Source organism: Temnothorax curvispinosus, unplaced genomic scaffold (genome assembly GCF_003070985.1).
Source record: "Temnothorax curvispinosus isolate PA1 unplaced genomic scaffold, ASM307098v1 QBEX01010743.1, whole genome shotgun sequence".
Lineage (NCBI taxonomy): Eukaryota > Metazoa > Arthropoda > Insecta > Hymenoptera > Formicidae > Temnothorax > Temnothorax curvispinosus.
Window position 1 is genome coordinate 407,039 of NW_020220523.1, and position 22,482 is coordinate 429,520.

General features: G+C 42.0%; 2 protein-coding genes across 4 annotated transcripts; one reads left to right on the top strand and one right to left on the bottom strand.

Annotated features, from left to right (window-relative positions):
• The first annotated feature begins 425 nt into the window (after positions 1 to 425).
• Positions 426 to 3,737, top strand: LOC112460712 (breast cancer metastasis-suppressor 1-like protein). Of its 3 annotated transcripts, none has more exons than XM_025025529.1 (3): positions 426 to 552; positions 1,678 to 1,900; positions 2,228 to 3,737. In XM_025025529.1, the coding sequence occupies exons 2-3, from the start codon at positions 1,683 to 1,685 to the stop codon at positions 2,700 to 2,702; spliced, it is 693 nt and encodes a 230-aa protein (XP_024881297.1). In that variant the 5' UTR covers positions 426 to 552; positions 1,678 to 1,682; the 3' UTR covers positions 2,703 to 3,737. The 3 variants fall into 3 exon arrangements, with proteins under 3 accessions (XP_024881297.1, XP_024881299.1, XP_024881298.1); XM_025025531.1 differs by having other exon boundaries at positions 435 to 519; XM_025025530.1 differs by lacking the exon at positions 426 to 552 and adding an exon at positions 560 to 859.
• A 1,447-nt stretch (positions 3,738 to 5,184) lies between these two features.
• Positions 5,185 to 21,962, bottom strand: LOC112460701 (homeobox protein prophet of Pit-1). Its single transcript, XM_025025506.1, has 6 exons — positions 21,905 to 21,962; positions 20,829 to 20,956; positions 20,453 to 20,560; positions 11,356 to 11,538; positions 9,603 to 9,702; positions 5,185 to 7,747 (listed from the first exon to the last, which is right to left on the bottom strand). The coding sequence occupies exons 1-6, from the start codon at positions 21,960 to 21,962 to the stop codon at positions 7,641 to 7,643; spliced, it is 684 nt and encodes a 227-aa protein (XP_024881274.1). The 3' UTR covers positions 5,185 to 7,640.
• Positions 21,963 to 22,482: the final 520 nt, after the last annotated feature.

The window sequence follows — 22,482 nt, forward strand, 5'->3', positions numbered from 1 at the left end:
ATCTAGTCTTTCTTTTAACAAAACATTGCAAGTATAATTGTTCAACAAACTGACGGTCGATTATATTAATCGGAGTTTAATCAGTCGACTTATTGTCAGAGGGTAAATCCAGGGGATGATCGGTAAAAATCATCTCTTTCATTTTGAACGAATTAATTCGTGCGCTTAGCGTCAACTGTAGTCGCAGTCGCACATTGTAAGCGACGTCGTCGAGTTTTCTCTGTAGATAACATATGCCTCTCTTAACGAAGATATTTATTCAAGATATTTATTCATTTATTTAACGATCAATTATACATCGGTCTTATTTTGAATGCGGAGAATGTAATGGAAGGACAAGCTGGCCAAGAAAACTTTAAAAGAACGACTGGATGCATTTTGATCTAATCTAGTGTCTTTTCCTTTCGTCACGGTTGGTATACCTTCGTGCTCCGGGCGACACTGTGGTGGGCGGCTGGTTGTCAACAGTTGTCAAGCATCGCGCGTACGCGTACGCCGAACGAACGAACAATCGAGAAGGTGCATCAACAAAATTAATAAAATCATCACTTAGTAAGTGTATCGATGACGCAGCGAGAAGCTCGTCCGATTTGGATTTTAGATCGTTGCGATATGTGATGGAAAGTTTTCTGGAAACCTGAAGTCTCTTCGTCCGGCCGTGTCTTCGGAGTAACACGTAACCTCCTGCTTTGCGCGCGAATAAGTTTTACTTATATGTCATAAACCGAACAGTGAGACGTTAATTCCTACGAGAATTAAATCTACGGATGTACGAAACGATATTTCCATTAGCGATGCTCCGGTTACGTCGATATAAGCTTTGCCTCTGTATAGGTTATGTTGTGAACAGGATTGTGCGGTAAATTTCAAGCTTATGTCTACATGGATTGTTCACGTATTGTTTACATTATGTTTACACGAACCTTTTTCATGCAGATAATATAATCAATGTAAATTATTATAAATTGTATGATTTATTTATTTATTTATTTGTTTATTTATTTATTTATTTATTTAAACTATCTTTACAAACAATCCTGCAAAAATAAAAAAAAGTTTTAAACTAAATTAGATTTGATTTCAGTTATAATTTATTTGTTAACTGTACAGTGACACGAAGATACATGATGCTAATATAAACATTATTATTTATATTACGCTGTTAAACGACAAGAAGCAATATTACTTAGTTCGCGATTGTGATATGCACAATGTTTATTTTTTTATGGGTATAAAATCAAGAGTTTTAAAATCATTGTTAATTTTCTGTAGCGTCTTTTATGCCCAAACTAAATAATAGCAACTGAAAATAAAATTCCAAACAAAACAAAAGTTTTTGATATTTCTGACGAAATATGAATGTTCGATGGTCCATAGATTACTCATTATTTACACGATGATTCGTTAAACACAATTATTGTATACATGTAGATATAAATATAGATTCTTATATTTTACGCGTAAACCTAATTATGAACTCTATATCTCTTTCTTGTCATAATGTAGAAGATCAATCATATTTGCTCCATTTAAATACATTTTTATCATAAAAACTCGGAGAAGCCTGGGTTTCCCTCAAATTTTTCTAAACATTCAACTTTTGGGCACCTTTTTAGATATTTTTCGTCATGTGTAGTGCAAAGAAAATATTCACTGAACGGTGAATTTTTTTTACAGGATAAATGCCAAGTGTCAAGGATGAATCTGAGGGTGAAGGGGAGGAGATGTCTCACGACAGTAACGATAGTAACCAAAGTTCCGCGTCATGTGACAGCAGCGCGGAACACACTGACAGTGATGACTCGTCGGAGATGGACGAGGACGAGTGCGAGAGGAGGCGCAACGAATGTATGGATAATTTGCTTGATCTGGAAAGACAGTTTACTCTACTCAAGGAACAGTAAGTATACCACATTCACATAACTTTTCATAATATATACTATAATATATATTAATCTGCACAGATATATTTAAATTTGTCTGTAGGATATATTAAAAGTATATTAATAAAAATGCTTGGCAATGACAAATTTCTTCGTCTCGATATAAAAATTATAACATTAATTATTTCATTAATTTTATTAACACTGTACTAGGAACTAATAATGCATCATATAATTTAATTGTGAAATTAAAGATATCGATTGTTGGTGATATAATCCATATTTTTGAGGATTAAAAAAACACAATATAAACATTTGTTTTAATAATTGTCATTTATTTTCAGATTATACCGAGAAAGAATCACGCAAGTGGACACAAAGCTCGGGGAAGTTCGTGTTGGAAAATCCGAGGAATACCTAATACCGCTGGAGCGACTAAAAGAAAATATGAAAACGAAGACGGAAGTGGCTGGAATACTAAAGCAATACAGACTACAAAATATCCAAAATAAATTCCTGGCAGAAGAACTGGCCGCCTTTCAAAATTTTGAAAGTGAAAAAGGCTTGGTCTGGGATTGCATTCATAATGATCTACAGGACAAGATACGCCGTTTGGAGGAAGATAGGAATAACGTGGACATACATGCGGATTTGTGGTTTAATACAAGCGGCAGAAGACGCAGGAACCATACGGAGAGAAGACGAGCGGTTTCTGTTGCAGGCCCTTACATCGTTTACATGCTCAACGACGCCGACATATTGGAAGACTGGGCGATAATAAAAAAGAGTTTAGGTAGCCGAAAAGCAGAAATAATGTAAATTATATTTCGAGTGCGTTGAAGAGCCGTTGAAAACTGCTTCCACACGTTACGCGTCCATCTTTGATATGAACAGGAATTTCGTCCAACCGGAAATGGTCTGAAATTAGACGAGCAACTGGCATCCATTGAGCATTTTATATCTGTACAGTGTGCCTTGATAAAAATAAGGGTAATTATTTACTGGCCTAAATAATTACCAAATTAAAATGTCATATTTGCCAAGACGTACTTCTGTGGTACACTAGTGCAGAAAAATTATGTACATACGACTATATCGTCGAGAAAAAACTCATAATTGAAGGAAAAAGAGCTGATGTATATTGTCTATATTATTAATTTCAATTAATAAGACAATTATATTATGAGTCAAACGACAATTACGTTAATCCATATTGTCAAAATTACTTGGTTTTTATATTCGATATATGTAACATTATCTTCTCTTTATTCATCTTCCTTTTATCTCCTTGCAATCCTATTGTTACCTAATTTATATTATTTGATCTTTCTATTATCACGAAGAAATAAGAAGACAAGCGTAAACTCTTTTTCCACACTATTCTAAATCTATATCTGATATGCCTCTATTGTCATCTTCCTAATAAATTACCGAAATATTCAATATTTCGAAATTATCGCGATCGCTGGAAGATAAATTCCATCATTTTCTTCTTACATTATCACGGTCTAGTCGGAAAAAAGGTTTTACCTTAATAATTAGGCCTTGGAATGAGCAATCTTGACACATAGTGTCGAAAACTGATCATTGTAAACAAAATATTGTATTATGTTAGTATATTAGAATTTCATTTAGAGAGACATTTAAGCGTACTTTGTTCATTCAAAGGCAAATGTAAAGAAGAATTGTATAAATATATTTTATTATTATAATGTTTAAATATATCATAATATTTCAATTTGAAATACATGACGGAGGATTATAGTCCGTAAAATTTTTGCGTGATATGGTAATCAGTAGGGTGGCACAATGACTGAGAAAAATATTCGAAAGAACTCTGTATATTATAAATAAAGTGCATTTTAATTTTTTTACAGTACACCCGGCAAATTAAATATTCGCGTCGTTCCAATAATTCCAGCAGTTTTAATTAATATAATTGATTGAGCTTTTCTCGCATCCTGTCGGCGGAGCCTGCAATATGCCAATAAATTGAGCAGCTTTGCTGGTCTGTAATTTCATTTAAATAACATCGAACCATTTGTTCTGATTTTTTAAATGTTATTTCAAAATTGAAGTAATGAAACACAATACATCTTTTTTTGCTAGCAATATTCAATAAATTTTTATCCAGCTCGGTGCGTATCAAAAATTCAATGTAAGTAATGTAACTTTCGAGTTTGCATCCCGACACACGATTAATTCGCACCGTTTGGAGAATTAGGAAGAAAGAAGAGATTAAGGAGAAAGGAGGATAATTTTAAATGTAATTTTTATTTAGGCTATGTACAACACATACGTACAATACGTGACCCTTGCTTAAAACTATGTTACGCTCGTCCGGTATGCATTTCCACTTAATTTTTAATCTTGTCCTCTCGACACAACGTGACGCGTGTAATTTCGTGTGTTGGACGTGCGCTCACGTGCACGCTTTGTGTGTATTTTGTGTGCGTGTGTGTGTGTGTGTATCCGTGCATGTGTGAGTGTACCGTGTACGATATGTTACAAACTTTTTAGGAACATTTCTCGTGGAATGCCGCGAGCGGTAATAATAAGGTCGCAGCGAAACTACACGAAAACAATGCGCAGTCGTCTGCAGCTTCATCCTCGAGTCGATATATTGATTAGACAGTTATCGAAAAATGACACCAATATAGACGATTGTTGACTGGACAGATTCCGAATATTTATGACTGAAAGGCGCCAGGGAGAAGTCGCGAGTCGCGCGTTAATTAACCGTTTGCCGGTTTGCGCCCCGCTCGTGCCCCGCTGCAAAACCCCTCTCTGATGTCTCCGCAGAATTATGCAATTTGTGATACTAGGATGAATAGATATTTGTATTTATTACGAAAAAGTTTCACACATAAAAGTTCGCACGCGTTTATGGTATATTTCTCAGAATCGAATACTTTAACAGAATAATAGTTTAATTGTTTTCTTGATAAAAAGCTATATGAAGCGCACGCAATCCCTGTTTACGCGCTTGTGAATGTAATGATATCGCAATGGAATTAATGTAGGATTTTGTCGACGCGGAAGCTCAAAGTGCAAACGGTTAAAGCGACGAAAGCTCCGATTCTGCTTTTACACGCGGGAAAGCATCCGGACGACGAACGATATCGCAATAATTAACCGGTTTGCGGCAACAGAGTGAATAATGCACCGTTCGGCAACCGTCTCATCGACGATTTTCACTGCGTGATATTCCGCAAATTACCTCGTTAATAATACATAATCGTCTGGCTCATTCCGCGCCTCTGCGATACCCCCGGCCCGGCATCGTTTCTGCCTATGGAAATCATTCGGCCTGTTGATGCAATCGGTTCGACTATTACGAGGACAACATTGTTACACGATACGATCTGTTAGCGATAATTACATATTTAATCCTGGATATGGATGAGATAGAGTGCGACCCCCATCTGTCTCGTTAAAACTCCGTTGGCTCGGTGGGCACCCCCTCGTGATATCGTAGGGCCTGTCGTCTGTCGTGCGTCCAATTGTCCAGGCATCGACCTCTCCGATGAGACTTTTTGCGCCTTGCAAGCGCAAAACAAATTTACCGTCTTATTCGTGCACCTCCCGACGATCGACACTCGCGGAAGCAGTGGTGAGCGAAGTCAGAGAGATCTCGTTTCTCTTCGCCTAACGAATTCACCCCTCCGCGATCCGTCCGTTTGTGGGGCCTAGGCATTACGACGCCGGATACTTTCTCGGGGTGAAATGAGAGAAGGAGCCGTCGCACACAAATCTACATAAACTGTCCAGGGTAAATTAATTTCTGTCGGACAATTCTGAATGTCTTGTTAATCGACACGCTTTTATGCACGTCTCTAAAACTGACACGAATCTAAAAATATAAACGATGCTATCATCAACGCTTATCCCGATGTCGCGTATCTTTGATAATTTTTATTCTAATACGAAGTTTTAGTTTGTGTCTCACGTGTGCCGCTTTCGAGATTAGATATATATATACTTACAGAGTTCAGCATATCGCGTGAAACGCAAGATCGTCGTTCGTTCTTTCCGTCATTTCTTATTTTTAAGTCGACGCGACGCGCCCCCGCTTTAATTTGCGTGCGACGGCGTCCGATCCGCGCGCAATAAGAGGTGAGTTTCGGCAATCCGCTCGTCGCGACACGGGGAAACCCTGGCGCCCCTCAAATTTTGAACGCAAAAACACTGTCAGATCCCCACCGTCTCCTTCCAACGCGTCCCCCTCCCCCCCTCTTTTGGTTTATCCAAAATCGTGGTCAACATAAGCACACAAATCAATGCCTAATATCATTCACTAAGGGTATGCTTACACTTTTAAAAGGACATTGAAAAATCGCATATGCTAGAGTATCTGCCGATTACGCAATCTCTATGTATCTATATCTCTTCTCTCTCTCTCTCTCTCATCCACTTATGTACAGTACCGTCCCCCCTGCTCCCCCTTTCTCTCCAATTTAGCGAAGGTGTGGCACGTATCGTTGTTAGGAGATTAACGGAGATTTCCGCGCGCGGAATGCGTTATGCGCGTTGCGACACGTCTCTCTCGAACGGAAGGAACCAGAGTCGCGGGGAAAAAAGAAACGGCTACTTACACGTAGAAAATACGCGACGATCTCGCGGCAAAACCGGGCTCTACGTCACTCTGTACATACACGCTAAATTGCGGGATGTCTCCCGCCGTCCGCGAATCCAAAACGCAGGGTGTCTCGGGCAGAGCGCATTCTCTCCCGCGCGTAATAAGGAGGAAGGTAATTAAGTCTTTCTGCGCCACGAGGACCGAAGTACAAACTATCTGGCTGGAAACGCTCAAAATTTACATAGTTTCCCTTCCGCGCTGTGTTAAAGTAGCTTCCATTGATTCAACGTGTTCTTTGTTCGACTTATGATCGAGCTTTTCATGAAATAGCGACGATTCTCGACAGCAGTGACATTAAGCTTCATTAAAATTCAACTTAATTAAAATTAATTTGAAGGAAGGGTAAAAATATCACTGAACGACGAACGTTTTGCCCATCCGGATTGTCTCTTAACTTCACTGGTAGGCTTCACTTTGACCAAATTCTGTTTCAAGTCTTATGTAAAAAAAAAAAAGCTTTGTTTCGCACCAATGTTTCGCGAAAGGATTTGTCAATTGACAAGAAGTATAATATGATGCCAGGGACAACCTGTCGATCGTAATCCTAAATCGCGGAAATTACGCGAGAAATCACGAGCAAGGATCTAAGTGTGTATGCCGATTGATATTCTGAAGCAATGTGTCGCACGCGCGCGTTGAACTTCCGAAATTCACGAATATACGCTCGAGATAAACACAGCCCCGCCATTTCATCGTCGCGCTTTAATCTTCAACGTCGTGCTCGAACCAAACATTCGAGTTGCCTATGGTCCGAACGAAACGCGAGCTTCTCGCACGCGTGTATATGCCTCGCGACATGTGGTACGCCGTTGCGAGTCGAGCTTGCTTATGCTGCAAGCGAGATGCGAGGACGCGTCGCGAAATCTGGATGCGAAATCGGCGCGGCCGCGCAAGCCGATTAGCGATAACGCAAATCGATTCTGTTTTTCCTTCCTCTCATTTTCTTTTCCTCTTCTTCCCTCTGCGAAACGGCAAAACGTCGATCGGGCTTCGTCGAGTTCGTCACATATCGCTCTCACACGTCTCTTCCGTCGATCGCCACGATCGGCTTTCGATCATAGGTACGCCATCGGATTCCTGACGAGATCCTCGAGTCGCCCTCTCGCCTCCGTTTACAATTATGTCTGATACTGTAACATCGGTGCGGCCAGATTCGGGTGGTGGGCTGTGTTCATTCTCAGAGCCGAGATGCTCTTGTTGTACCACTCGTCCTCCGCCGACATTCCTGAAACGGGAAAGAAAGACGAGATTTTTAAACGAAAATCACGCGAGCGCGTCAGCGGCTTTGGTAATCTCTCTCTGTTCGATCGATCTTTGAATTACACTCCTGTTTATCAATAGCGTGGTAACGAGACCGAACGTCATTAACGCGAGTTTTAATTAGTAGAACACCCACGCGACGTTACCACCCGCCCTCCCCTCCCTAATTAATCAAAGTCGGACGTCACTCGGCGCGGAGCAGTGCGGGTTTCTTTTCTATCCCGAAAGAATTCCGGAGTGATTCGATTTAACCGACTTTCCGCGGTGCTTTATCGAGTCTCCGCTAATCGGTCGATTTGCTATTCGCATTAAGACGTTAAAGAGAGAGGCGTTAAGTCGTTAAGGAGAGGCGGCGAGATTGCGAGCCGCGCGCACTCTCGTACAGCAATCGCTCGCTCGCGCCGTGCAACCCCCGACGGGGGCGAGGAGGCAATTCGCGAATAGTCTTGATTCGATTTAAAAGCGATATTCCATCTCGCGCCGGAAATGGTGTAAGACGGCGCTGGGGCGGAAATGGAGAGAGCGTCTTGGAGGCTGGCGGGGACCAGAGCGCGCGCGGCTGTGCTCTCTCGCTCTCGTGCTCTCGGGCGTCGGATTCGCGCCATTTCCGCTCCGGATTTTTGCGGAGTCATTCGATAACGTTGGGTCAGCGCCCGAGGACGGCGCGGAAACTCGCCGTGAGACGCTGGACAAGAAGAACGAGAGCCGAGCGAGGCCGAAAGAAATTAGTTTACGTCCGTTCCACATTCGCGTGATTTTCGGGGGGGGGGGGGGGGGCGGAGGAATTGATGTGCGGTAATCGAAAGGCAACGATCAAGTATGAAGTATAGACTCGAGACGATTGCGGGACTAATGAATGTTAATTGACGCGAAGGAAGTCAATTTATATAGTATCCTATATCATATTCTAATATTATATTATATAAATATTAAATTTTAGGAAATTGCAGCATTTCGCCAAGGCAAATATCATGATTAAGTAAGTCACGTGGATTTCCCAAAATGTTTATACAATTTCCTAAATTTTAATGTTTAGAACACGGAGAGAATTTTCTCTTAAAATTTACCCTGAAATCATGATAGTTGTGGGACAACATCACCAAGACTTTTTTGCGAGCTATTCTGATTAATATCCACCATAATAAAAAATATTAATATTTATTACATTAAAATATAAAATATGTTTGATTAATTTTACTGAAATATATCTAGGAAATTTCAATAATTTTTCAAAATTTACCAATCTTACCTGTAATTTTTATCACGTTGTTTGTAAAATGTCTTTTGTAAATTTTAAAAATTTCTTGGTTGCCAAGTTGTCCCAAGTTTGTAGTGAATTTGAGAGTAAAATATAACAAAAAATTCTCTCCGTGAATATGATATAGAATGTTATATAAAATTGACTTCCTTTCGTTTTACTCTTCCAGCAAAATTAGCTACTATTTATATATAGCACTAGCTTAATGTAATACATCTTAGATTCAATTAACGCGATTCTAAGTTTAGTATAAAGAACCGTTTAGACAAGTGGGGACATTAAAATATCGCGGCTATAAAAAATACTCTAAATTTCAGGAGCCGCAATCGAGGCCGCGTTTGAGATGCAACGAAATGCCACACGATTCGGTCCCGCGCGAAAAAGTGAAATCGGTTACCCACGAACGCGAGAGAGGGTATCAAGGAGATATTTGTGAGATTAAGGGCATTTGCATAATCCTTGACCCAAATGAGAGCGCAACCGCGCTCACGGAGCAGCCATTCACTGCCGTACTCATTTTACGCACACCCAAAGCGCTGGCGTTGCATTATTTATGACTCACCCATTGCATCTTGTCGCATGCCGGTGACGGCCGACATATTCGACGCTGAATGCGACATGGAGAACGGCTGGGTCATGCTCGGGTAAGACGTCGTGCCCATCTGAAACATTCGTGCGTTGCGATTAGCAACACTATGCAGATAACTCCGATCCGCGATTTTGGAGATCGGTCACGATTTACCACGTGTCCTGCGATACCGCGATCTCTTCTAATCGGGCGGCATTAATAATATATTAATGGCACGTTGTATAAAATTTGCCGCGTTTAAGGAAGGGGGGGAAGATGGACACGCGGTGTTAATGTCACGTGTAATTAATTTCCGCGAGCGTGAAATGAGCGAACGAGCGAAAATGGATTCCGCGATATATCAATGAGATTACGGAGTTACCCCCGCGCGGTTCGAGCGGCCGAGCTGGAACAACGAGAGGAAAGTAATGCGGTAATTAACGTGTGTGAAACATAATTATCGGCTAGAAACCGCTCTTACGTATTTCCCACTCATCGTCGGCGGTGGCAAACGCGAAATCGAATGCGACGGGTGGTTTCATTATAAAAATTAACCGTGTAATACGTTCGGAACTGATGGAAATTAATAATGTGTCGCGGTATCTATTTCCCGCCCGTAATCAATTTTCCAACGCGTTACGTGATTCTACGGTGATATCACGATTATTAAGTGCAATTCCTGACGAAGATATAGGGATGAAAGGATCCTCTGAACCATTAAAAAAATTTGCGCGACGGTAAAATTCACTTTGTCAACCGTTTTTCCATCACCGATCATTGTAAGATAATTTTATTAATTGTGAAATTATTAATTAGAGAATAATCATTACGTGTTAGTTTTCCTTCACACATCGCTGCAGGACGCTACTAACTACTAAATATTTGAAACCCTCAACAGAAAGAAAATGGATATACAATAAGTACATATATCGACGTATTACGCGGCGGAAAAATTTCGTAAATTACTGTCTTAGATATTCATGGATCATTAGAGATGAAGGATAACTAATATAAGTTTCTTTTTTTCGGGGGGTGGGGGGAGAGGGGGGCGAAACACGCTTGCGAATTATCGGCTCAATTAAAGCGGTAGGCATTCGGTAATCCGGCCGACCCAACTAATCAGCCGAAATGCAATTTAGCTATATCGACCGATAGCGATGCGCCGGACGTACGCTCAGGTGCACTCCAATTTAATACCTCGGTTAAAATCATTAACGAGAAACGCATCGAATTCATTCCCGATATGTGGAACCTTCGAAACGACGAACGAATCTAACGATTGCGCCGAAATCTTTTAATTTCCGGGCTTTGCCATATCGGCGCTTCTGTCAAACGGCGCGTTTTGATAGCAGGCCACTTCTCGGGAGAAATATTTATCGCAACTATTGCACTACTTCTAGAAAAAGTAGTAATAATATCTAATAGTGATATATAAAATAACATGAATAACTATAACATATTAAACAATACGCACGAAATTCGAATGAAACGTTTGAAACGATCTTTCTGCTTCCAAATAACTTTAAAAATGTTTTTCTTCCATGTATGTGTCTGCACGAAGATCCGTGTAGCGCAATAAGTAGGACGTACTTCTCTGGGATGACAATTGTAATTCTTGTTTATATTATTTACTTGCCATTATCGGAGACGTGTCTTCGCGCTGAGTGCATTGGTGAGCGTGCAAAGCGGTGGGTATCGATAATAATGAAATTTCGGAAGCGTCCTGCGCGTCGTAAGGGAGCCTCACCTGGGGATAACGATTTATGCCATTTATGCTGTTGTGAGGATGGGGGTAGGGTTGATAACCTCTGCTAGCACCAGGATAGATATTCCTCATCATGGCACCTTGGCAGGCGGGAATTGGTGTCAGAGCTTTCTGCAGCTGCTTCTCCTGCTTCCGGTATTTCGCTCTTCTGTTCTGGAACCAAACCTACGGAGAGAGACGAAATGTGGCGTAAACAAACGGACGGCGATGTATAATTAACAGATAAATTATTTCGATCTCCGCGTGATGTGTAACGTCGTTTGTGCGTTTATGAAGTACAGATGAAGTTTGTGTCATTCTTGCTTCGGTTACTGGACATAATTTTGATCCAACATTAATTGCTACTTTAATTAAGTATATTAGTATGTCTGGTAGAATGTGATTTCATATTACACAAACAATCAGCGAGACAGAATAATTACATTTTTATTCTTCTCGCAACGTAGATTTATAGCGTCTATAAAAGAATTTAGAACAGCTTCGAAATGACTTGAATCTAATTAATGCATTAATTTTTCTGGCTCCACTAATGTAAACCGTTCAGAATCAGAATAAACAGAAGCATGCCAAGATTCGATCTCGCGCTTACAAAATTTACATCCCTTTTACTCCAGAATGTTTCAAATATCGGATCTCCCACACTCTCTATCTTTCTTTTAAACATTATTATACGCGAAACATATCAATCCGCAAAACTTTTGATACGTAGAGACGTTTGTAAAAGTAATTGTTTTACGCTTGTAGCAAAATGGCGACCAAGAAGCTAATAAAATGGTGTATATGGCACCGACGCACCAAGTATTTGAGAGCATCGAGTTAATGGTCCTCGTCGATCAAAGAAGGGACACAAACCTCTTGGGCCGAAAAGCACCCTCTTTTTTTTCTTCACTCAAACGGGATCCTAAGTTTACTCTCCCCCCGCTTCACCCGGTAACCCAGGGCGGTTTACCTATCGCCATTTTGCATCGGGCAATTTCCATTGTTTCGCGGGATTAGTAAACCCATATTGGGGCTTGCCTGAGCCGCCACCGGCGACTCACCCCGGCATCCACACCGGCGCGCGTTTCCGCACCCCCTCGTCTCTGCCCCCCTTATCCGTTCACCTCTTCTCCTTCCCTCCTCCGTCCCTCCTGTAACCCCCGACAATCTCTCCACTCTCGCGCCCCGCCCTGCCGACCGACCCCTCTTTCCAGCGGCCCCCCCAGAAAGAGAAAAGCCTGCGGCTTCTCGTCCCGGGTCGGGGTTGGGTTGTTTCCACCCTCACCGGTGACGTCACCGGCGCCACCCGATTGGCCGATGCCGCTGCGGTGACGTCACATCGGGCTCGCTCATTGGCCGACACGTTTTATCGACATTTCTACTGTACACCCTCTCTCATCGCCGCAGAAGTGGGTGACACGAACCGGGGTGGCTCGAACGAGTCCGTTCTCTCTCAAACTCTCCCTATCTCTCTCTCTCTCTCTCTCTTTCTCTCTCTCGTGCGCGCGCGCGCGCTGGCTGTATCTTTCTGGTTCGCCCTCTTCTCGGCTCTATCACTCTTTGTGCGGAAGCATGGCGCTTCCGAAGAGTACCTCGTGAAATATCCGCAGCGATGTTCTTGTATCAAAAACCGGATGCGAGAGGGAAAAAAAATTCACTATATATCTGCAGAGAAGAAACGAATTTTCATTATAAGGCCGCAAACGATCATCTTGCTTCGTTTATTGTTTATCGAAATCAACAACTTCGTTTATTTTTTATTACTCTTAAGATTTTTGTTGATTATTTAATAGCTGTAAACTTGGCCTCGAAAGTTATGCATCTCTCTTTCTCACTATTTCGTTTGGAGGCAAATCTATTTCCAATCGCCAAAAATTCCCTTCGTGAAAACATATTTAATTATTTTAAGCACTCTTCCGAATGTTTTATATCAATTGATAAGGATTTTATTTCAACTTCAACATAAAAAGAAATTTTGTGATCATTTCTATCAATCATCTCAGTTAATTATAAAGTAATCCTTATGCTAATTTATTAATTAGCCCAACGACAGACGGCGCCAGAGAAAGGTCGTCATCTACGTCAAGTTCTAGGTATCTCGCGTCAGCCCACGCCGAAGAGATCAACACCTACACGAGAAATTAATAGTTCATCAGCGGTGGGATTATTTCCGTCAATGATCGCATATATTACAGCGTGTTGCCGCGTCTTTTGACGTCACGAATAGTCTTTGTACAATAGTCTTTGTTAATCTGCAAATTTCGATACAAAATGTAAAGGAAGTATTTAATTTGGTAGAAAAGTCACTTACTTTGCGCGAGATACATTTTAATATGATGTAACGCGGTAGAAAAAAAAACTAATCCTTATTCCATTAAATTAGCTAGACTGTTAGACGGATGACAAATAGATGTGTATATAGGTATGGTATTGAGAGCCGAACAAGTTAGGCAAGTAATTTCGCGCAGTTACAATTGAATTTTATTTAGATTGTCTTCTCTTGCCGTCGAGTTGGGTGGAATCGTAAGTCGCGGGATCAGCGAGTTGATTCCGATATTAAATGTTACGATGAAATAGAGCGGTTGTTTTGAGAAAGACACGTAATTCACGATTTGATTATTTAATCGAGTATATGAAACAGCAAGTTTTTTTTGCTATATACAGAATCGAAAATTCCGAATATGACAATTGATTTTACATCACGTAGATACACTCAATTATCGTGACAGTTGCACTCAATACGGAATGTAAGAACGGCATAATAAATTCATATATTTTCACGAAAGATCGGTAGTCTTACGTAGAAGATTGCAACGAATAAAATTTTACAGCAGAAATATAGAAATATCTATAGACACGCGCCGCGCGGAGTAATGAAGTCTTATTTAGATTAAGTTCTTGCCGCGAAATTGGCTGGAATCCGGGATTACTTAGTCGACAGAGAGACAGAGAGAACCCGGTTCGGATATGAAATATTATAGAAAATCGGGGCGATTATCGAAACGCGATGATAATCGGAATATTAATTCTCGAAGTTGAATTCAAGATCCCAACGTCGAAAGGGGATCGCTGGAAGCTCGGTGGCCGTGGATTACAGCGGAATTATAGGCATTACCGAGTTTGATACTTCTTTCTAACGGCGTTACATAAATTTGCAAGTAAAGCGAAAGAAATATTCGCGGCAACCACGGCGAATACGGGGGACGGGGGGGAGGAGCGCGTACATGCGGTTTCGAAGGTGGAGGGACATTTGAAGACTCTTAACAAAGGGCTTGATTAACATTTTCATATGACGAGCGTGCATCGTTTTAACTCACATGTATGGAAATCGCGGTACGTGCGAGGCAAGTCGCATAATCAATCTCAATCCGCATTGGAATTCACGCCGCGGGACGATTTGCAATTGCATAAAACACGCTCGGCTTTCGAATAATCTGGCATTACCTCTCCGTCCGTGTATACCAACCGGAGGCTCCGCTAGCTCTAAATATACATGTATATAGAAAATATAGTATCGATATCAAATAACATACGTGATGCTTTTTTAAGAGCGCCGAGTACTCGTAACATATGTTCCACCAGATATGAAGACAAAAAGTTACATAAATGTAGCATAAAATAATTTTATAAAAGTCTGATAAATATTCTTGTATAATTAAATCGTGCATTTTTTAACTGTTAGTTTTTATTAAACTATTAAAGTATTTAATTTTTTTTTATATTTATTGAATGTACGAATGTGTGAATAGCCCAATGATTGTCATTAATATTTTCGCCAGGGCGATTTTCAGAAAATTTGCGATAAGAACTCCATTCCCGTACGTAATTCTCCCCGGGAAATTTTTCGTCTACGTGCTTGTATTTTCGATGTGCATATATGCAAATGACATTGTCTACGCTTCGTTTAGCCCGATACCGCGTGTTTCCCTAAAATCCAAAACGAAACGCATCTTCACTCTATCGAGAATACGGTTGTGAATAGTCATATAAATATTTATATACATACGAAGCGTTTGAGAATTGGCGAAAACTGGACGGACAGTTTGAAATCTGCAGTTATCACAAATGCAAAAATGACGAGACACCGATAATCCTTTGGTCACAACGCGACGGCTGCAAGCGCTTGAAAATAGGGTTCGTCTCACTTAAATCAAGCTTCAGGGGAATAAAAAAAATTAACGGCACACGATATTTATTCCACGAAGTAAATTCTTGACGATAATTTATTTCAGGCTTTATATTTCTATTCAGTATTCCTCGTTACGTCTTCGTTAAGCCGAAAATTTTCAACTCCAAATACTCGAAATTTTCTACGGCGCCCTTAGGTTTCCCTGCCTGGTACACACCCTATACGTACCGTACGCATTTACGGAGCGGGTAGAACAGGTTGCCCGAAGAGATCCGGTAAAAGGGCGATTCCTTTTATTTGCTCCTTCCCTAGAAGAGCTTTTCGAGAGAACATACTTGCGCGCGCGAGCGAGCGCGCCCGCGTCCCTTAAGGCGCGCACTCTGCAAGAACTGGAAAGCTAAGAGTTCGTAATTCAATAACCGCGCTCTCTTCTCCTCCCGCCACGTTCGCCTCATAGAGAAAGATAGACCGGATAGGGAGAAAGAGGACGTGGAGGAGCGAGATGGCTGTCCCACGGGGGGTGCGCGGCTCAAAATGTCTGCTACTTTGAGGACCGCGACCGAGAAAACTATCCTCCCGTATGCCTGAGAGAATACTGCACTCTGATAGCTAACCCACATATACTAACCCGGGAAAATGGATACATTCCCGGTAATGGCTTTTTCGTCGAAAAACCGGAGAAGAGCGTAATATTTGTGTAATATAAGGATGTATACTACTTGCGCGTTCATTTTCGAAGCTATGAGCTACCGTGTACGACAATCGAATAAGTAGTTACGCAATCCAGAACTGGCAATGAGATTCATTTAGGGCTGAGAATTTAGGATTCTTTGGAGAACTGACAAATAATATTCTATTTGAGGATTATACTAATGGCGTTGCAAACTATCTTTATCACATCAAATCAATATACCGTTATTAAGATACATTAAATCATACAAAACAGAAGCAAGAATTCTGAAAATTTTAATTAATTTTGTGTTGCGCAATTCCATGTATAATTATGTATGAAGAAATAAATTATTAAGTCTTTTAATTAAGAAAACTACATCATCTTTTATATTTTCATATATCATCATATCAAATTTAAACTGAATAATTATTATCTATTCGAACTTTTTTATCTTTAAATTGAGGGATTTGATTCAGGACTCAGGAATTTGATTCATTTGATTGCCTCACATCGAAATCAGAATAATGAGAAAGTTATCTCTACGCATCAATAAGCTCAGCGATAATTAAATACCACGAAATAATTAATAATTTGTATTCAATCGTAAGTTACTTCATAAACGCGGAAAGTAAGACCGAGGAGCACGGTGCTCGCCAGCTATTTTTACTACTCCCAGAAATTTTCTTGTTTCCTGTCAAATAGGAAGCCGATTTTCTCGTAAAACGACCGGCAGGTAGGCTTCGATCGGAAGTCGAATCGAAGTAAAAAGGTCGAATGAAAACTCGGCTAACTCAATATCGCGGAGCTCGGAGCTCCTCCTTTCTTTTTCCTCGGCGTAATGGGATTTCTTGTGCGGTGATTCGAGAATTATTCTCTTACCATCGGGTGTTACCCGATTTTTTACTATTATTATCGTTACCGTCACAAATACTTTACGCGATCTCTCCGCATACATTATAACGACGACTTTAACGATGGAACACGTCGTGCCGTTTTTTTTTCAATATACACGGTTAATATTTTCGCTACCCTTCTCATCAAACACTTTAATTTAAAAAATTCTATTAAAATAAATCTACATAAAAGAATAAACGGAAAATAAGTTTCCGCACTACCTGCTTAAAAAAAATTTAGAAAAATAATTCAATAAAATCACAACTACTCCATTTTCATTTTGCAATTGTCGAGCAATCGTGGAAAACATTCGTTCCGACCGAGAGTTTTGCTTTACCCTGCTATTAAATTTATTTGCATGCCTGTGTATACGGAGCACATTACGTCTTCCTACCAAGTTTCCTGCAAACCTCACTCGAAATGACATAAACGGACGGAAACGATCCCGCGCAAGGTGCACCATGTTTCGCCTGGAAAACGCTCATTCAACGTGCACTAATAACGCGTTTGCGCGTTTAGAGAAATTGCAAATCGCGTAGGAAATTTGTGCTACCGTTAGAGACCGATCTGCATAGAAACTTTAACTGCAACCTCGTGAGGAGGATCTATTCTTGTCTAAAAATATTTCATAATTGTTGAAATTCGCACAATCATCCAAAGTTATATATATCACAATTTAAGGGATAAAATTCATACACTATATTATATTATTGTGGTCAATAATTCGAGCAGAAGGGACTATTAATAGTGTCTTCAAAACGTTTGCGTGCCGTTTAGACCGTATGCGTATCTCGCGAAAGAAGTCACGAGCGGCAACGCGCGCGTCTCGGGCGCGGGATCAATGTATTTTTTAGCGAGCGCCGCGCCAATCGGGCGACATCACTGGATGTAGGAAGAGAGAGTTCGTCCCTTTAAAAGCTACCGCGCTAGTCACGGCATTCTGTTTCCTCAAAGATAGCGACACGGGCTGCGGAGGCGGCGAGGACGAGAGAGAAATAGACGGCGAACGAGGGTGGCAAAGTTGAGATGAGTTGGGCGCGCAGGGGGTTGGGTGACGCTGTACCGGAGGCTGCCATTATATCTGAGCCGCCATTTTAAATTGAATTTTCTCCACCCTAGATAGATCTGAAACGTCTCAGGCTTGCCGGGCTTGCTATTCCTTCCACTACGAGACGAGCGACGACGAGGGCGAAATGGCGCCGTGACGCGGGGGTAGGAGGACGGGAGGGGGCGAGGGGCTCTAGAAAGAACACCGGAGGAGCGAGGGAGCGAGAGAGAGTGAAAGAAAGAGAGGGAGAGAGAGAGAGAGAGAGAGAGAGAGAGAGAGAGAGAGAGAGAGAGAGAGAGAGAGAGAGAGAGAGACAAGGGCCCCCTTTTCTTCCTACGGCCGCCATCCTGTCTTTTTCCTCCGCTGAGAACCCCTGTCTTGCGATGGATACCTTTCCCAAACCCTAAACCGGCCCTTCGATTCCTCCAGGGGACGGCGAAATTTTCGTTCGCCCTCCGCGTCCGCGTACGAAACGGTAGGAGGGAGTTTCTCTCCGAATTTCGCGATAGTATTAGGTACTTTGTATTGCGGTTCATCGATATTACCTCGTATCGAAATTGATGTGTCCGAATTGGATTACAATCGAACGCCATTTTGCAATAACCGATCGCTATTTTGGGGGATTTTTAACTCCGTGCGCAGGATTAATTAAGACTGAAGAACTAATTTCGCTCTAACGTTATATCGGGAGTAATCAACCGATTCGCGATCCATTTTAAGTACCTTTTTAGGTATTTAATGCGCCGATAGTTATTAACATAATCGTTAACAAAACGCGTTTATTATTTATGTGATTAAACGGGGTTTTACATTAGATATTTATAGCTCGCAGAATATCGTGAATTTCAGAAACGAATGCGAGTGGACTCGATGGTGAACGTTAATTTACCGCGCGGGGGGGTAAGAAACCAGCGGGACCGAGAGCACTTCCCAGTGGCATAAAGCTATCGAGAAAGAGAGAGAGACTCACCGCTTGAGGTAAAGCTGTCGTTCGTCGAAAGTAGTCGAAACGCGCGAGCAAATCCGCGACGACGCGAGCGTTAATTACGGCGCGCGCTTTGCAGGTTACAGATAATTGGCCGATTCTGGGGCAGCCGCGCGCCGGAAAACCAGCGACTGGAAATGACATTTAAAACTGCGAAATCCACCCCCTCTCTACCGATCTCTCTCTCTCTCTCGCTCTCGCTCTCTCTTTCTCGCGTTTGAGGTCGAAACGAGCACAGGACCATCCGACGCGCGGGCTGCGCGGCTCCTCGCGGGCGCACGGCCCTCGGCGGCGGACACTTTGTGCATCGGTTATAACCGGCGAGCGACGAGCGCAAACCGCGTTTTACTTGGCATCGCAGTTTAACAGGGTTAAGTCGCGGCGGTTCCCGGGCTTTTAACTCAAACAACACCCCGCTGCATTATATATCAAAAGAGCGCAACGTACCGGCGACTGTTTTAATATGTACCGCTCGGCTCGGAATTCGGTGCCCCGGTGCGTACGCGAACCGGTCCTGCACTCTCTCTCTCTCGCTCTCTCACCCCCTCATTCCGCATCCCGTCCATTCCACCACCTCCCCGACAACCCCTTTCTACCTCTCATTACCAAATCCTCCGCTCTTAATGTCATCACAAACCGCACCGCTGTCGTAGAATTCGCGTTTTCCATGTCGAAGAAATTAAAATTTTGAATGCCATAATTTCCCGTAATATGTATATACGCAATCCTTTTTCTTCGTATAAAAAAATATATATTGTATTTAAAAAAATGGAATACCCCAAATGTGTTTCTTGTCTCGATCGAAGCCAAGAACACCGTCAAATTTTATCGTTCACAGTTTACGCAGATTCTTCGGTGTATATCGAAAAGTATGTTGAAAAACCTCTCCGTCCCCTCTGATCGATCCCACGACCCTCAAAGAATATAGGGTGTCTTGGACCGACATTTGCGCTCGTAATTTCATTTCGTCACCCCACATGCGTCTTTGATTCAATTACACAGTGAGTCACAGTCAAAAAGATAGGCAGGAGATAAGTATGTCTATAAATTTTTCGGCCTCGTCCGAACGTCGGCCAACAAAGCACGATCCTCGCTGCAAAATTTTAAACATCTACCCTTAACACACGAGCGTTATATAACAAATATAATGTCCAAAAATTAGGTAATAAATCTATCGTGGCTTATCTATCAATTAAACCTATTTGGATTATCAAAAACCGACGCTAGATTTTAATCTTTTTCAAATACACTGAAACAGTATTGTTCACTACGGATTGGATCGTACATATGGGGATGATTTTTCGGAACTCTCGAAACGAAAGAAAAAAACCGGTTTATTTTTCTCATAACAGCGAGAAGCAGCGCACTCACCTGAATTCTGGCCTCGTTCAATTTGGTAGTCCTCGCCAATTCCTCCCTGCAGTATATGTCCGGATAATGGGATTTTGCGAACGCCGATTCCAATTCTGCCAGCTGCTCCTGCGAAACAATTGGAAAGCCGTGGTAAAGGCCGATTTGGACTGTCCGGCAGGAAATTTCGACGCGGTACGAAAGATTGGAGGTAATCGAAATGCCGTTAACGATCAAAGGGCCGACGTTCTCCGAAGGAACGCACACGTTTCTGAGATGTCAACGCAAGGACGAGAAAAGATACCGAAGAAGAGACACCAAGAAAGACATCTTCGATTACTCGCAAGAATCCTCTTCTAATAATTTAAAAAAATAGCTTCGCAAATATTATACCAACCTGAGTGAAGGTAGTCCTGTGTCGCCGTCGGGCGGGTGTTGGACAGCTAGCTGTGGTAGGTGTGTGACCAATGTGAGGACTGGAGGCGCAGGGGTCGGGCTTTAACTTCTTAAAAGCGCCTTCGGCTCCTGAGAAAAGGAGAAAAGCGACTTGTAACATTTTCACGAAACCAGAATAAGACTGTTGTCCAATTATGTTTTCAAAAAAAATGCTATTTTTTCGAAAGAAAAAAGAAAGAGAAATGAAATTTACGCCATCGTATTATTTGCTTTATGTTAAACTGCGATAAATGTCTGTGTCGATGACGTCAGATAAATTTCAACTTCATTAACATTGAATTGCACAATTGTATTTCGCGTGAGTGTGTAATTACTTCGCGCATTTCACGAATTGAATTATCCGCCGATTGCGCTTGAAATTATTTTAATGGCGTATTAGTGGCGGGTCAAATAATATATTGAGTAGCAAAATTGCATGTCGTTTAGATACCGTAATAACAACGTGTTAAGTTGTACGTAATTTCATTTATATTGTAAAAATAACTTGCCTAGATAATTCATCTTGCGTAATGCGGAAAGCGATATATCGTTCCATCCTGAAAAAGATTCAGCCTACATTCTCCTTCTTTTTAGGCAATTACGATCGCGCGCTTATTGAAATAAGAAGAATTTCTCTCGACGATCCGCGAATATATACGTAAACAAACTCGGCATAATTCCGCGATCGTCCATTTCAAAACGAGAAGTGGCCCGCGAAAGAGCGCAATGGTACCAGAACCCAGGGAGAGAATTCTTTTTTCCGCGGCCAAACCGAGTTACCTGACAGTTTCCCCAGGCCCCAACGTAATAAACAAACTCCGTTAACGACGTCCGGGCGCGTAAACGCTTTTCACACGTGGGAAAAAGTCAGCGTTTCTCTCTCTCTCTCTCTCCGCGCGTATTGTCCGCCCCGTAAAGACGACGAAAATTCAGGCACGGCGCCGAAACGGCGTCGGAACGGCCGAAACTCGATTTCCCGTATCGCCTTTCATTGCCGGCAAAATTCGATATTCGACGGGAAGGCGCGATCCGCCGAACTTTCGACCTCCGACGCGAGAACTCCGTGGCCGCCGTTGGCCGCCTTCGCCGTCGTCATCGTCGTCGTCTTCGTCGCCTGCCGCGCGGTGCGGCGCGGCGCGGCGCGGCGTCGCGGCGCCGGCTTTATGAACGAACGTAGATACCTACCAGGTCGTACCGACCCGGGGTAAGCGTGGCGAGCGAAGTCCCTCGCACTATGCTAACTTGGTTAGGGCGTTAATGACCTAATCATGTTACATGCTGATTCAATGTTCAAGGATGAATGCTGTCCACTTTACATACCTTGCCCGGTTACCCGATGAACGAGGAAACTCGGTCAAGTTCAGCGAAGAAGGCGAAGGGCCCCGTACGACCCGCTTCTTCGGCTACCCCCTCTCCCCCGCGCTTTACGACATTACTCTCACGCCGTTTTTTCCTGTTTATATTACTTTTTTTTTAATCAGAAATTTTTCCAAGACGTTTAATCTCCGAGAGCTTCTTCAAGTATTAATTTCGTTGATATAACTTCGAAAATATGTCTGATTTTTTATGTACCCGAAGTATAGATAAAAAATAGATACTAAAAAGCTTCTTTTGCA